Source organism: Hypomesus transpacificus, chromosome 21 (assembly GCF_021917145.1).
Source record: "Hypomesus transpacificus isolate Combined female chromosome 21, fHypTra1, whole genome shotgun sequence".
NCBI classification, from domain to species: Eukaryota; Metazoa; Chordata; class Actinopteri; order Osmeriformes; family Osmeridae; genus Hypomesus; species Hypomesus transpacificus.
The window spans coordinates 4,486,015-4,501,933 of NC_061080.1; the positions used below are offsets into that span (position 1 = coordinate 4,486,015).

At 38.2% G+C, this 15,919-nt stretch overlaps 1 protein-coding gene and 1 long non-coding RNA gene across 3 annotated transcripts; one reads left to right on the forward strand and one right to left on the reverse strand.

Moving 5' to 3' along the window:
• Nucleotides 1-2,690: 2,690 nt before the first annotated feature.
• LOC124483622 lies at nt 2,691-5,615 on the reverse strand. The gene is made up of 4 exons (XM_047044141.1): nt 5,537-5,615; nt 4,460-4,649; nt 4,123-4,318; nt 2,691-3,862 (listed from the first exon to the last, which is right to left on the reverse strand). The coding sequence occupies exons 2-4, from the start codon at nt 4,639-4,641 to the stop codon at nt 3,098-3,100; spliced, it is 1,143 nt and encodes a 380-aa protein (XP_046900097.1). The 5' UTR covers nt 4,642-4,649; nt 5,537-5,615; the 3' UTR covers nt 2,691-3,097.
• Nucleotides 5,616-8,461: 2,846 nt separating this feature from the next.
• Nucleotides 8,462-9,930, forward strand: LOC124483536. Of its 2 annotated transcripts, none has more exons than XR_006957851.1 (3): nt 8,462-8,852; nt 9,436-9,629; nt 9,732-9,930. It is a non-coding gene; the product is annotated as an uncharacterized LOC124483536 (long non-coding RNA). The 2 variants fall into 2 exon arrangements; XR_006957850.1 differs by having other exon boundaries at nt 9,436-9,568.
• Nucleotides 9,931-15,919: the final 5,989 nt, after the last annotated feature.

A 15,919-nucleotide genomic window follows, 5' to 3' on the forward strand; every position in this document is an offset into this window, starting at 1 on the left:
GCCTTCACCAACCGCCCCAGGCTCGGCTCTGCTACCTGCCTACACCAACCGCCCCAGGCTCGGCTCTGCTACCAGCCTGTACCACAATGCATTAGGCTTGGCTTTGCTACCAGCCCTGCTTCAATAAAAGCTATCTACATATATATATTCAAATGTTCTTTATGAAAACATTTGCATTTCTATTCTAAGTGCAATTATAAATATTTTTTGTATCCTTCACTACAGGCAAATGAACACGCTCTGCACTTCGAGTATGAAGCAATTCTTCATCCATAGAGCAATACAAGGATCAATCACCCTTTATTATGCATTGTCTCCTCACACCTCAACATATGAACAATACAATTACTTTTGTCGCTGTGTCTGGTCACTGGATTGTCTTGCGTTAGTCTCACAAACCAAATGATGTCTCTAGACCAGTGGTTCCCAAACTTTTCTGGCTCACGTCACCTCTAAACATATCTCTCACCATCCACGGCACCCCTATTTTTTACTTTTTACTCTCAACCTCCTTTCTGTCATATTTGTACTTTATGCCATTTGATTTAACCTTGTGATATGTTAAATAGGCTATAACTGCTTTTATTATAGGCATTACATTGAGAAAGTGAGGTTTATCTATTTTTTGTTATACTCAAATGAACCACTCTCTTTAATTCAACTAATTTAATCGAACTTTTGAATAAATAGTGAACAAGAATATGAACAGACAACGTCCCTGTCCCTATCACAACTATAGGCCTATCACTGTCACCCTGAATATCTCATCTCCGGTAACTTGTTCAATGCAACATGCAACTTGTTCAACTACATACTCTTATGGTTCTTCCCTTTGGGACTTATTTAGTTTTCACAATGTATGCTTCATGTTTTGGCTACCCGCAATGTTGGGACTATCTCGTTGTTATGATCAGTGACCTACGCACTTTTGTCAAACTCTCTTTTTGAACTCGCTTTGGATAAACGCGTCTGAATACATACATGTAATGTAATGGAAGGTTGTTCAGTTCTTTGCAAACTAAAAAGTTATCTGTAAATTTGTCCATTGTCCTCATCCACGTATCTCACGTTAGCGATCAGCTGGCAAAGACGACTAGCATCAGTTGAGTCTATTTGAAGCGCAAATTTCCACCTTAGCCGTAGTTTCTCATTCACCAATGTCCTCTGACATATCATCAATGCGACGTTTGATCGTGTTATCAGAGAGGGGGATTTTTTCTTTTGCAGCATCTGGCCCTAGCCTTACATCATCCATTTTTTGCAGGCTGGTAATATGAGCGACTCTTCTAAAGTGTGTGGCTTTTTAGATTTAGCAAACAACATACGTTTGCTCTGTGTGGTATTCTGTGTTTTAAGTCTTTTAAAATATTCAATGTCTTTGTTCTGGTGTGGTGGGTGCTTGGTCTTCAGGTGCCTTTTCAATTTGCTAGGCACCATTACCGTTGGCTGCATTAGCCAACGTCTCCCTGCAGACAAGGCAGGTATGTGGGGCACGTTTACTACTAGAGAGTCGTTATGCCGCTTTTTTCTCTTTGCTGATTTCGATTCCGATGTCTGTTCATGTAGATGTGGATGCATTCTCTTTAAAAACGTAGCCTTTTTAATTGCCTGCACTCCTCCATCTGCTGTCAATGCGGAATAACTAACAAAGTCAGCGAAAGAACTGTTGTTGACGTTAAGCCCTGAATCAACTGTGAACTGTAGCCGATTGTTGTTTGTGACGTAAATAGCCTACATTTTTTATTTATATAATGTCAATAAAATGAATTTAAAAATGTTTTTTTTTTTTCCCATGAAATGACCAAGCCTTGAGCCATTCCGCGGCACCCCTGAGCATGCGTCACGGCACCCACTTTGAAAACCCCTGCTCTAGACAGCCTAAAATAAACACTACATCTAATTGTCAGGGAGTCAGATGGCTGAACGGTGAGGGAGTCAGGCTCGTAATCAGAAGGTTGCTGGATTGATTCCCCGCCGTGCCAAATGACGTTGTGTCCTTGGGCACTTCACCATACTTGCCTCGGGGTGAAAGTCCCTGTACTTATTGTAAGTCGCTGTGGATAATAGCGTCTGCTAAATGATAACATGTAAATTATTTATTTTTGCTATAGCATGCAGGCATCAAACTCTTCTGACGTTGACTCCGACAACTTACCTAAGATGGGTCCTCTGTGGATGTCTACATCCTCAAACAGAGTGACCTCACAAAAACATAAACTTATTATTGCTATTGAAAGCCATTATCTTTAGAAAACGTTTGTGCAATGCACCAATATGGCACTTTTGCCAATATATGATTTCATCATAACAATAATTATTTCTATAATATAAATCAGGCATTGCAGTACATTAGCTATATGGCAACATTAAAAATGTGTTTGAGGAAAGCAGAGGATGTTTAAAATCAGATTCCCTATATATAAATATGGATGTATAAGAAACAAAAGACAAGGATACCAGTAATACTATTGTCATCTTTAAAAAATATATGACATTGTAACAAGGCACAAACAAAACCTTTTCTCAACAAATTATTCTTTAGTAATGTTTCAGTTATCTCAGACAGTGAAAAACAATAGTACACAGCCAATGACCAATGATTACAGCTACATTCCAACATGAAACATAGGTCTGAAATCGAAAAACATTAAATACGATAATGTTTTTAATATAGAGCAGCATAACTAATGTTTTCAGCTACATTTCAACATGAAACATATGAATTAAACATGAAAATGTGAAACATGAAACAATGTTATAAAAGGTTATAAGGCACAAATTAAACAACATAATCATTAATTGGCATATTATTGTGTTGTCGTCTCTTAGTTAGCCCACCTTGAAAAATGTTACATTCTGCAGCATAACTATGATAGCAATTTTAGAAGCTCAACTTCACTCAACAAAGGTCAGCATTTGAAGTCTTGAAAATGTGACACAAACTCAATATTAAAAAGCAACAAAGTAAACAATCATTTACACATACTTATACATTATTTAAACAAGTTTCCTTGCAAGGCTTTTAGTTTTGTTCAAAGAAGACATTTTGGTGTATAATCACAGTTTTCAGAAACCCTTCTACTTTAACTTAAAGATCTTAAAGATCCCAACTGTCAGCACTATTTGGTGAGGGAATCATAGGAGAACCCATCGGCTGGTGTAGTTCACATACTTGTGTTGTCTCCTTATCTGCCTCAGTACTGGTACTTGGCTTTGGCTCATCATCACAAAACAATACAGCAATGGCACGTTTGCCTCGAGCTGTAATATCAATTCTGTCATGCTGCATGATGTTCTGCACAATGTGGTCACATTGATTTAAAACATGGTTGTCAATTTGTACTAAGGAGCGAATCAATTTGTCGTCTAAGATGAATTCAACATGGTTTTTTTCTTCGTCTTCCAAAACAATTGTCCCCCTCATCAAACTGGTCAATTTAGTGTTCTTGCAGTATTTGCTGCACTTCTCACACCTTGTCATTAAGGTGGCAGGGTTGACATCAAATACAGCATGGCGCTGTGGACACAAGTAAGTGGATGTCACATCCACCTGTACAATTTCTCCAACTGTATGTTTTGCGTCATTTTTTACCGCTGGTGATGCTGCCCCTCCGTCTTCAGCAATGTTGAAAGTGCTTTGTGGTGTGGTTGTCAGCAAGACATTGTTATTGAAAAAACGGACAGACACATCTGTAAAAGTGTACCATTTGTCTATCACCAGCACATCATTTCCCCACACAGTGAGCATGATGGAGGCAGTCTTGTCAGACACAGCATACACTGTTTTGTCCATCACTTTGTGGGTCCGAGTCGTTATTTCCTCCTTTTCTCTCTGCTCCAAGACTTTCACCACCACATTTACCTGCACACACAGGAAACATTTACACAACATGTTATTTAAATCAACACACTGTAAAACACCTATGTGAATCCAGATTACTGCAAGGTTTCGCAGGAAATCTGTATAGGACATTAGTAGTGCCATTTAGAAACAGTAAAATGGCAAATTCCTTGGAATGATGTGCTATCATATGACACTGAAACAGATGCATAATTAAGATCTATACTAAAAAGATAGCACTCTTATGTTTTTAACATGGTAAATCATTCAAATGTACTCACTATTTGATGCTCCCTGGGATCAGAAAGGATGTCACTTATTGATCTGGTCTGCTGATCCTTTGGAGCCAATTCATCGAAACAGAAGCCCAAGTTCCGCACACATGTCAGCTGGGCACGCTCATTTATCAAAATGTCATTCTCTCCTTGATTTTGCCGTGATGGAGTCAGCGTTATGTTTCCCACTTTGACTGGGCTCCTTCAAAGAAAAAGAGAAATAAGTTGACAAATAACAATAGGAATAATAAAACAAACATGTTCAGCAACACCATACTTAGTCCAAAAATTCGTGTAATTTTAGTTAATTTGGAATTGCATTTAGCAATACTAAAGTACTTGCCTGTCTTTTTCAGCGCACACAAACCAATTGTGTTTCTGCGGGGTGAAGATGACCATTTTTGTGTTTTTGGTCGCTTCCTGTAGTACAGCAGTGAAGTATTTCTTGTACTTTCCTTGTTTCACGTCAGAAACCAGGTGAATATACCCTTCTGCTTCGATTTTCATTTGCTTAGGTGACGTCATGATTGAATCTATACAAATTACACACAATTTGTTACAAAATTGGAAACTGATTAAGATATTGCAACAGGTAACATTTGTAGATGTGTAGGCTATGTGTAAAAACTCAAAAGGCCATCTCAGTCAGCAGTTGAAAGATCTATGCCGTTGAACCGAAAACACAAACATACATGTCCGCAGAACTTATAGTTTTCGACACATTTCAAAATTGAGATAGTTTAAAACAAACGAAACTGAAGACAACGTCTCAATAATATGCCAACCGATCATCGGAATTTAACTAAATAATAACTAGGCCTACATGTGTCCAACATATTATATCAGTCTATACGTTAGGCTTTAAAAACAGCATTTGCGGTACAATGGTTGCAAAAGAAATGGTCACCTTAGCTTAAGATCTTTGTCAATTCGATTTCAAACTTACATCTTTAAACTGTACAAACAATGAATAAATGCCTTTCCTAAGTGGAGCTCTGTATCTTCAAATGCTGCCTATGTATTTAACCATATTAGCTCTAGCTATAGATTAAAAAACAAGCTTGAGAAGTCCATTATTAGCCGTAAACGTAAACATTGACACAGTGCATGCTTCAGGGCAAAGTGTTACAGTTTTTTCCTCTGAGTTAAAAAAATGCATGGAGCGGCCAGTTTTACTACATTGGCAAATTAGTGGGGTCAAAAAAGAAAACGAGTAGGATAGTCCTCTTCAAAGCGTAATCTACGTTTTTTTCCAAGTTTATTGTAGCTAGCAAGCCTATGTAAACTGAAGCTACTCAAAAGTAGGCTATAACTAACTTGCACATTTTTACAGCGTTTATCTTAAATACCAGCAAATGTTTAACTTTTAGTATAAGCGCAGAAAATACACAAACACATTAAGATACACTTGAACATCTACCTTTGAAAGTTCTTCAATGACCAGTAGTTCCTCTTGCAATCCTGTCAATGAAATAACTATAGCCTACTGTACAAACGTGCGCAGGTAAGGGCCATTGTTGCCCTGGCAACGCCTTCTTTGTCCTGATTGGTTGATCTGCCCTTCTGGAGAAAGAGACCATGAAACCTTTTTGTTTGTTTTGTAGTTGCATCAATAAGATAATCCGATCCTTTGTAAAGTAAAATACAATTAAATTGCAATATCATCCAGTTCTGAAATAATTTATTTTGCAAGTATAACGTCAGCGTTGCCCTGTGAATAATAAACCTACCTACCTAAGCTACCTTGCCTTGTATTGATGTTGCCTTTTAAACAAAGGTAAGTAGCTAATACCCTATGTAGAAGCAGCAAACTAACTCTAGCTCTACGATATGTCCAGTCAATTCTTGTGCACTCATTGAGATTGAGAAAGAATTGATGGACTTACAACAGGGGCAAACTTACCCATTAGGCAAGGTAGGCAACCGCTTGGGGCCCCCAGCTACCAGGGGGCCCCCAGATGCCAGGGGTGTCTACATAAAATTACTATATGATCCATAATTACTATAATAATAATACAAACCGATCATAAGTCATAACCTTCCACAAAAGTATCAACAAAGATACCAACAGAGCGTTTATTCGATTTGTGTCAACGCAGGCTTCCCCTCCCACCCTATAGCCTACTACTGTGGACTATTCCATCGATTGCAGCAGCAAAGCACGTCATTTTAGTTGGTTAATGTGAGACAGTAGAAGAGTGAAGTGAATGCAAAAACCAATTTGCTAAATGTAACAAAACTCCCCGAGCAGAGCACAAAAGAGAGAGACAAAAGAGGAGAGTAAACAAGTAATTTCCTATCTGAAACTACAGAAGGAAACTTATTTTTTCTTCACTGGTATCCAATGATGCGGCAGCTAGCACAAGTGCTGCTCAGTGAAGTTTGGCTAGCAACAGCAGCTAGGCTAGCTTGCTCGTAGCACAATTTACCGGGGTCAGCTTCTCCACGCAGGGCTGTAGACTGAGACCAGATTTGGCATTGTTACTGACAATTATCGCCTCCAGCAAACTTTTTTTGAATTAGCCATTTCCCCCTGAATAAATGTCAAGCTTATTTACGTTCTGGAGGCATATTTTCAGTAAACAGATGGTACTGTACTGTTTGAATTGCGATTCCATCTGAAATACTGCTGGTGACAATGTTGTTACAATAGCTTGTTTCAAAAGGGCTTCTTAATGAATTAATGCAATATGAGTAGCTAATCTAAATGCTTGAAAATATCCCTAGAAGGGAAAAAGGTGACAACGTCATAGAGGTTAGGAACATTTTCACCGGATTGCCCAATATCTTTATGTGATCCAACTTTTCAACTGAGGCTGCTATAGATTATCAATATTATATATATTAATAATTATTATATTGATTGAAAAGAGTAAGAATAGGAGTTAAGGTGGCCCCATGCCTGTCTTCGCCTGGGGCCCCCAAATCACTGAATCCGCCACTGATTTACAATGTACTAATACAACTGGCCTGTACATTTACATTTAGTCATTTAGCAGACGCTCCTATCCAGAGCAACTGTACAAAAATAACGGTATAATGCCGTAAATAATAAACGAGTAAAACATTTGTGCTTTTTGGAGTTTGTATGAAAAAAAAGTGCCTGCCAGGGGGGAGGTGTTAGAGTTAGAGCCCCTCCAACTGTCTTGCACGTCCCTGATAATTGCCTACATGCAATGTGCCCTCACACCTCAACAAATACCATTTCAAAGAAACAAAGGAAAGGCGCCATGGAAACAAGTATTTACTTTGCATAACCATTTACCTGCAATGAAGAAGACAACGACAGGAAATGAAAAAAAGACACAAAAACGGAAGATATAAAAATTGACATAATGATATAACTGTATTGTACCATATAGGCTACCTGAAATAATATTGTAAATACATTTAGGATAAAAAATGTTGCGCTTTTTTGGACTTGTATAAGAAAGATAGTGACTGTGGTAGGGGGGGAGGGGGGCTTTTCCCAATGGGGAACAATAGCACCTCCAGTGTGCCCTCACACCTCGATAAATAACCATTTCAAAGAAAACAAAAGAAAGCAACAAGAAAACAAGTATCCACTTTGCATTCATGATTGGTAACCTTTCTGTCTAGCAGAGCTTAGGGTCGGCTCCAGATCGGCATTAATAAACAATGCTGTGCCATTTTTAAAGGGAACATTTCCATAGCTATATTTTAAAACACAAATGCCCCCACCATCTGATTCATCTAGGAACCAAATCTCAAAACACCCCGGTGTAACAGTCTGCTATGAATAGCCTAGTTTTTACAGACTTTTTAATTCATTTTCTCTGGCTAGTTTTAACCTTATCGAATTGTAGGATTTGCGGTCACTGTGAAGATTTGGGACGCGCTGTTTTGGCGTTTTCCTATGCAATTGAGAGAAACATCTTTTTTTATACATGTCTCTGCTATCAAAAGTAAACATTTGCAGATCTGGATAGATCTTAAGCCCACTACCTAAATCATATATAACATTTTACGAATTTATCACTTTGAAAACACAAAATTAAGCAAACTATGGCTTTTTTTCTTTCTTGTTTAATGTTTATGGTGTTCTGCTATTAAAACGATGTAAAGGCAGAAATTTATTAAACTATGTAGGCCTACATGGATGTGTTTAAAGCTTTGCTAGACAAAAAGGTTGTCAATCATGAATGCAAAGTAAATACTTGTTTTCAGGTCGCCTTTGTTTACTTTGAAATGGTTATTTGTTGAAGTGTGCGGCACACTGCATGTAGGCAATTATCAAGCAACATGACCTGTCACCCCGCAATCACTTTCTTTTTCAAACAAGGTCCAAATAGCGATCAACATTTTGACTCCTATATTCATTCCAATATTATACCACAGTTAATAAAATAACTTACTCCTCAAAGTCACGTCAAAGTGAAAGTGTTTTCCCTAGCTCAACAGTGCACTGACGTAAAAAAACAACAATGTCATGTACCTGGAGGCAGAAGGCAACACTGATGTTAAAGTGGTAAAATACATTATTACAGAACTACATGATATTGCGATTACATTTTATTTAACTTAACTAATAATAGGCTTATCGTTTTAATGCAGCCACAAAACGAACAAAACAAGTTGAAAGGGAGATCAGCCAATCAGGGCAAACAAGCTCTTGCCAGAGCAACAATGTCCATTACCTATGCACGTTTGTACAGTATCGTAATTTAATTCACACGACTGCAAGGAAACTACAGGTCATCCAAGCACTTTGAAAGGTACATTTTCAAATGTATAATAATCTAATATGTTTCTGTCTTTTCTGATGTTATACTAAAGGTTAACCAATTGTTTTCATCAACGATAAACGTCAACATGTACAAGTTATAACTTGTAGCTATAGCAAGTTATAACTTGTAGCTATAGCTATACTTTTGAGTAATAGTTTATAGACGTAGCTCTAGGTTAACTTCAATTTAGCACAATAACCTTGAAACAACGTAGATTGCGCTTTTAAAAAGATCATACTTTTATTCTCTCTGGACCCCACTAATATGTTCGTTTACTAAAACAAAGCCGCTACTATATGCATTTTTTCCTCGGTCCCAAACACTGTCACACTTCTGTTTTGCCCTGAACATGTCTTAAGCTGCAGTTTCAATATTTACTTTTACGGCTAATGGACTCTTCAAACTTGTTATTAATTTATAGCTAATATGGTCTATATACATAGGCAGTGTTTAAAGACAAAGAGCTCAACTTGGGAAAGGCATTTATTATTTTTTCGTACAGTTTAAAGATGTGGTTGCAATGTCAAATCAGTTTCACATTTTAAACAAACTGTGTGTAATCTGTCGATAGATTCAATTTAACATCAGCTACGAAGATGCACATCAAAGTAGAAGGGTATATTCCAGGTTTCAGAAGTGAAACAAGGAACGTTTAAGGCATACTTCACTGCTGTACTTCAGGAAGCCACCAAAACACAAAAATGGTAATCTTCAGGACTTCACCCCACAGAAACACAATTGGTTTGTGTGTGATGAAAAAAATAGGTACTTTGATAATGTTAAATGCGATTTCAAAGTATGCTGTTATGTAAGATGTTGGTTTCATTGTACTCACACTTGTTTGTTTCAACCCCTTTTTCTTTGAAGGAACCCAGTCAAAGTTGCAGACATAATGCTGACCCCATCTCGCCAAAATCAAGGACAGAATGCTATTTTCATCAATGAGCAATCCCAATTGACATGTGTGCAAAACTTGGCCTTTTGTTACGATGAGTTTCTTCCAAACAACCAGCAGACCAGATCAATAACGACATCATTTCTGATCCAAGAACACATCGAATAGAAAGTCACTTAAAATGATTTACCATGTAAAAAAATCAGAAGTGCTATCCTAATATTATACATATAAATAATGCATCTGTTTCAATGTCCTGTAATAGCAAATCATGCCAAGGAACTTGCCTTTTGACTTTTTGTAATACTATAATTTGTAACAGATTTCACATGAAACCTTGCAGTAATCTGAATGCATAAAGGGGTTTTACAGTGTGTTGATTTACTAAAATGTTGTTTAAATGTTTCCTGTGTGTGCAGGTAAATGTACTGGTAAAAGTCTTGGAGCAGAGAGAAAAAGAGAAAATCATGACTAGGACCCACAAAGTGATGGACAAACAGTGTATGCTGTTCCTGACATGACTGCCTCCATCATGGTCACGTGTGGGGAAATGATGTGTTGGTGATAGACAAATGGTACACTTTTAGAGATGTGTCTGTCCGTTTTTTCTATAGCAAAGTCCTGCTGACAACCACACCACAAAGCACTTTCAACATTGCTGAAGATTCAGGAGCAGCAAAACATTGGTTAACCTGCTCAATATGATTTTTCATTGGGTGACATGCCTCAAAACACACAAAATACAAATTAGGTAACAAATGATACTATAGTTGAAATGTGTTTATACTATTTCTTAAATTGTACCCAATGTTTTCAATTACAAACCTTTGTTTCATGTTAAAATGTAGCTGTAATCATTAATCATGTTGTGTAATATTGTTTTTCACTCAGTGAGATCATTGAATGATTACCAAAGAATAATTTGTTGAGTTTTTGTTTGTGCCTTGTTATCACAATTACAAATCTCCTTGTTTTTGTTCTTGCCTTTTGTTTTCTTATACATCCATATTCATACATAGTGAATCTCTTTTTAAACATCCTCTGCTTTACTTCAACACACTTTAACTGTTGCCATATAGCTAATTAATGCAATGCCTCCTTTCAATTCTAGAACAAATTATTGTTCTGATAACATCATACATTGACATAAGTGCACATTATTGCATTACACAGACAGACAATTTTCCACATGATAACTTTCTATTGCAATAATCTAGCTGTAGTGTTTATCTTAAGCTGTCAAGACATATTCATATATTAGAGTCAGACGGCTGGGCAGTGAGGCAGTCAAGCTAGTAATCAGAAGGTTGCCGGATCGATTCCCCACTGTGCCAAATGATGTTGTGTCCCTGGGCAAGGCACCTCACCCTACTTGCCTAGGGGGGAATGTCCCTGTACTTACTGTAAGCCACTCTGGATAAGAACGTCTGCTAAATGACTAAATGTAAATGTAAATATTCTGCTTTGTGAGACAGTACGTAAAAAACAAAACAATCCAGTCAGTGACAAAAGGATTTTGCAATAACTGACTGCAACAAAGGATACAAACAGACATTTTAATTGCACTTTCAATTGAAATTCACATTACAGGTATATAGACAATCCCAAAAATACATTCCAGGAAATTGTGGCCTGACCAAGCCCCCACTCATTACTTGGCTTGAAACAAAGACCCTTGTGGATCGTATTGGTGTTGCATTAAATGAGTTTATCCCATTGGTATATGTGCAGCATGGATTATTCTTAACAGTGACAATTTGTACAGGAAATACATTTTTCAATGGTTCGCAATGTTTGGAGGAATCCGCCATTACTGCTTGCAGTTATATTTATTATTATTCTTGTTCCATGGAAGTCAATGGCAGCCCCTAGAACCCTTCGACAACTTTTTGTGAAATTTGGCACACTCATTAAGGACAGTTGATTCTATACCTACACCAAGTTTCATGTCTCCCATTAGACCACTCCAGCGCCACCAACGGGTCAAAGTTGGACTTGTGTGTACACACACAACTTTTGAACCGTATGACCGATTTTCAAAAATGAGGCACCATTGGATTCCCTGGATCAAGCCGAGTTCAACGCACCCCATGGCGTCAATTTCCGGTTATATAGATTTTCCGCTATTTCCGGTTTTATCAAAAACCTTTGAAAGCCTACTCCTCCTACAATTTTTGTCATATCTTCTTCAAAGTTACCAGAGATGATCTTCAGACCAAGCCTCACAAAAGTTATCGAAAAGAATTTTGATCCTCACAACCGTTTGTCCGGTACAGCCAATCAAATTCATCAGAAAAGCCGCCAAACAGGATGTGAAGTCATGTCTCAGCAAATCTTTGAGATATCAACACGAAACTTGGTATATCGATGGAAGACACTACAACATGTTACCGTGTGCAAAGGCAACTTCATATCTCCAAAAATGATTGATATAAAGCAAATTGAACTTATCGCTAACGCTAAAATAATGCTTTACACATCAGCCAGTCAAAAACTGATACTCTGATTCAATCACAAGTGCATATGAAGACTCTTGAGAATGTTTATAACACAAATCTGTGAAAAAGTTGACTGTAAGATCAAAGGTCGATTTTTGGTGAATATTTGAAACATGCTTGCTTGGCTAATTTCTAGCCAAATTTCCAATGAATGTCTCCCCTCCTCCTGCCCGCGCGTGCTCCACATCCTCACACACTCAGCCTTAACTTACACACGCGCGGGCTTGGCAAGACGCACACGCAACATTTCAGGAGAGTGTGGGCTGACCAAGCCCCCACTCATTCCTTGGTTTCTAGCCAAGGCCTTGTGGATCTTGTAATCTTGGATCTCTTAACAAAAGCTGATCTTTTTAGTATTGCATTTCCGATTTTGTATGCAATGGTAAAAAGTTATACAAATCCTGAAACATTGATATATATATATGTATTTATATATATATAAATCTTTATTTCAGACGCCAAGTTCCACATAAAATAACAGACATAGAGCTATAAAAAAGAGAGTAAAACAAAAACATAAAACATAGATAATACAGTGCATAAAAAGTATGAAGACTTTTGTGCCAATGTAGTCTTAAGTTCCAAGTAATCGATAGCAGCTCTTTAGAGGGTTGACCAGAGCCTCTACTATTCAGTTCTCAGACTTGTCCAGTCGACACATGAAACCATACATCAGTTGTGTCAGGAGTGCCTTACAGGTTGGTACGTGCTTAGACAGAAACAACTGACCAGCACTGTGCCACCTAGGCACATTAAGTAGCAATCTAAAAGCATCATTGAAACCTTACATCAGTTGTCTCAGGATTGCCTTACAGGTTGGTACGTGCTTAGACACAAACAACTGACTAGCACTATGCCACCTTGGCACATTAAGTAGCAATCTAAAAGCATCATTGTAGGCTACTTTCAGTATCTGTATACTCCTTTTCCTGTACATAGACCACAAATGAGCAGTGTACAATGGTGTTATGTAGGTTCTAAACAGGGAACATTTAACTGAATCTGAGCACATAGAAAACGTCCTTAATAACATACTGGCCTGAGAATATATTTGACAGCGCTGTTGATACATATCGTTGTCATCTGTCCAATCATCAGAAATGACATGGCAGATATTTTATTTCCTCACAAACACCAAGGGGACTGCCAGATAAATAAAAGGTAGGGAAGGTTAATTTCCTGTCCTGATTACTTCTGACTATCATTATGTGGCTTTTCTTTGCATTACATTTTATATCATGATCTAAGCCATACTGAGAGCACACCCATAGCATCTGTTGCAACAGGCGGAGTGGAACCAGATCATCTGCGTACATCAGATGATTGACAATAGATTCACCAACAAGACAGCCTGTATTTGTCTTATTCAGCTGGCTTGATAAGTCGTCCATATCCATATTAAACAAAAAGGGAAATCAAATTCCTCCTTGTCGAACTCCGTTACCAACATGGAAAGGAGCTGATACAACATTGTCCCATTTAACATGAAAAGTTTGATTGGCATACCAGAACACCAAAATCCTCACAAGAGGTTTAGGGACACTTCTTGCTATTAGCTTCATAAACAGTTTTTCATGACAAATTCGATCGAAAGCTTTGTAAGCATCAATAAAGCATAAAAATACAGATGAATTAAGACTTGTGTACTTGAGACAATCTCCTTCAGAGCATAGATACAGAGATCAGTACCATGTTTTCTTTTAAAACCAAACTGATTGTCTGCAGTCAGAATATACATTTCCAATTTCAATCAAATAATTCTCTCAAACACTTTAGACAAGATACTGGCCAATGCAATGGGTCGATAGCTGTCTATGCTGTTCAGTTTACCAGCCTTATCTTTAACAACAGGCACTAACAGTACTGACATAATAGAGTTCGGTAGAACACCATGAACCATAATTCCAGTGAGACACATGGCTAGAAATGGACTGAGTCTATAACTGGCATTTTTTAGATGCTCTGCAGAAATGCAATCCATACCACAAGCTTTGTTGTTGTCTATCATGTGGATGGCATCATAAATATCTACTGATCTAACTATCAAGTCTGCAGAGATACCTTTATATTGATTATCAATTCTCACTGTGTTACTTTGAACACAATTAAATAGTTTACTGTAGTGCTCATGCCATAGATCAGCAATCTTCTCTGGACAACTAACCCCTTTGATATCAGAAGGGAGGGGAGTTCTGTTATTATTTATGATCTTGACCTCCTTCCAGAAGTCAGTAAGATTGTTATTCTGCATCTTTCTGGCCAGCGAGTCTGCTCTCATTGTGTTTTCATTTCTCTTAATGAAACAAGTGCATATTTAAATCTAGCATTTGTGAGGTTTTTGTTATCAAGCAGCACTCCCTGTCTGGGTCTGCCTGCCTCTGACCAGACTCTAAAGGCTTCTCTAGCAGCAGCATGTTGCTCAGACACAAACTCATTCCAGACAGGCCGTGCGTTTACTCTTGTGATTAATAAAAGGTTCACTGGAAGCATAAAGACATTTGACAATATCATCATACATGGCACAGAGCTTTTCAGCATGATGTTTATCCTTGCAGTTCATATCCGTGCACATTAGGGCATCCCTAGAAAATGCAACATCACTATGTAAGCTGTCAGTTAATAGAGAATATCTGTGCATAACCTCTTTGGTCAATTTTGACCAGTCCAGTTTTCTTGGGGGGCCAGCAACAAGGGTACACTCAACATTTAGCAGCATAGCAACTGGTATGTGATCAGTGGTGGCCAGCCCATAACACATCTCTATACTTTCCAGTGAGTCATGAGCATCGGCTGTGGTTACAATATGGTCTAGCCAGGAAGTTGTGTGCCATGTTTCACTTATATAGGTAAAACTTGTATCAGGCAATAACGCTTGATATAATTAATTTAGTTTCATTACAGAACTGCTGCAGATGTTGTGCGAATAAACGCTTATCTGACATGTCAGCATTAAAATCACCCATGACATAGACACAACATGAACTATTGTCCTCTATGAAGGACTGAATAAAAGCTAACCTGTTCTGAAATTCATCCTCATGGTCATAGGATTCATATGGTGTGTACATATTTTACAATAGTAAATTTATTTTCATTGTGATTAAACTCCAACCCAATAGCCCAGTCAACGTTAAGCCACACCACCTTTACCATTGGGTCATATTTTATGTTCCACAGTATAGCTATACCACCAGCTATCCTCCCACAAACCATTCTCATGCTGAGATCGGTAGTGGACTCTCCAGCACCATGAAAGTTCTTGTGTAGGGAGTTCAATTTGTCCAGATCTTGCTTGGCCATCCAGGTTTCTTGAAGGCAGACAATGTCACTCTCGTCCAGCAATGTGTCCACCACCAAACGTCTTGATCTATCAGCAGCAGTATGTCCTACTCGGAGGCCACGAGCGTTGTAGGATACAACCCGCATTAATGATCTACCACGGACCCATCAGGGCAGCTGGCCGGTGTGTCTGTCTCCCTGGTCTCTACATATAGGCCTACATTCATCCCAGCATCATGACTGAGCTGAAGCTCGGTACCCTGAGAGCGGGGGGTGTGCTCTGGTCGAGCTTTTTTGAAAGTATAGACCAAGGGTAATTACCACACCACAACTGTCCCACCATTACCCATAGGTGGCGCTACATTCCACGCCCTAAAGCACAA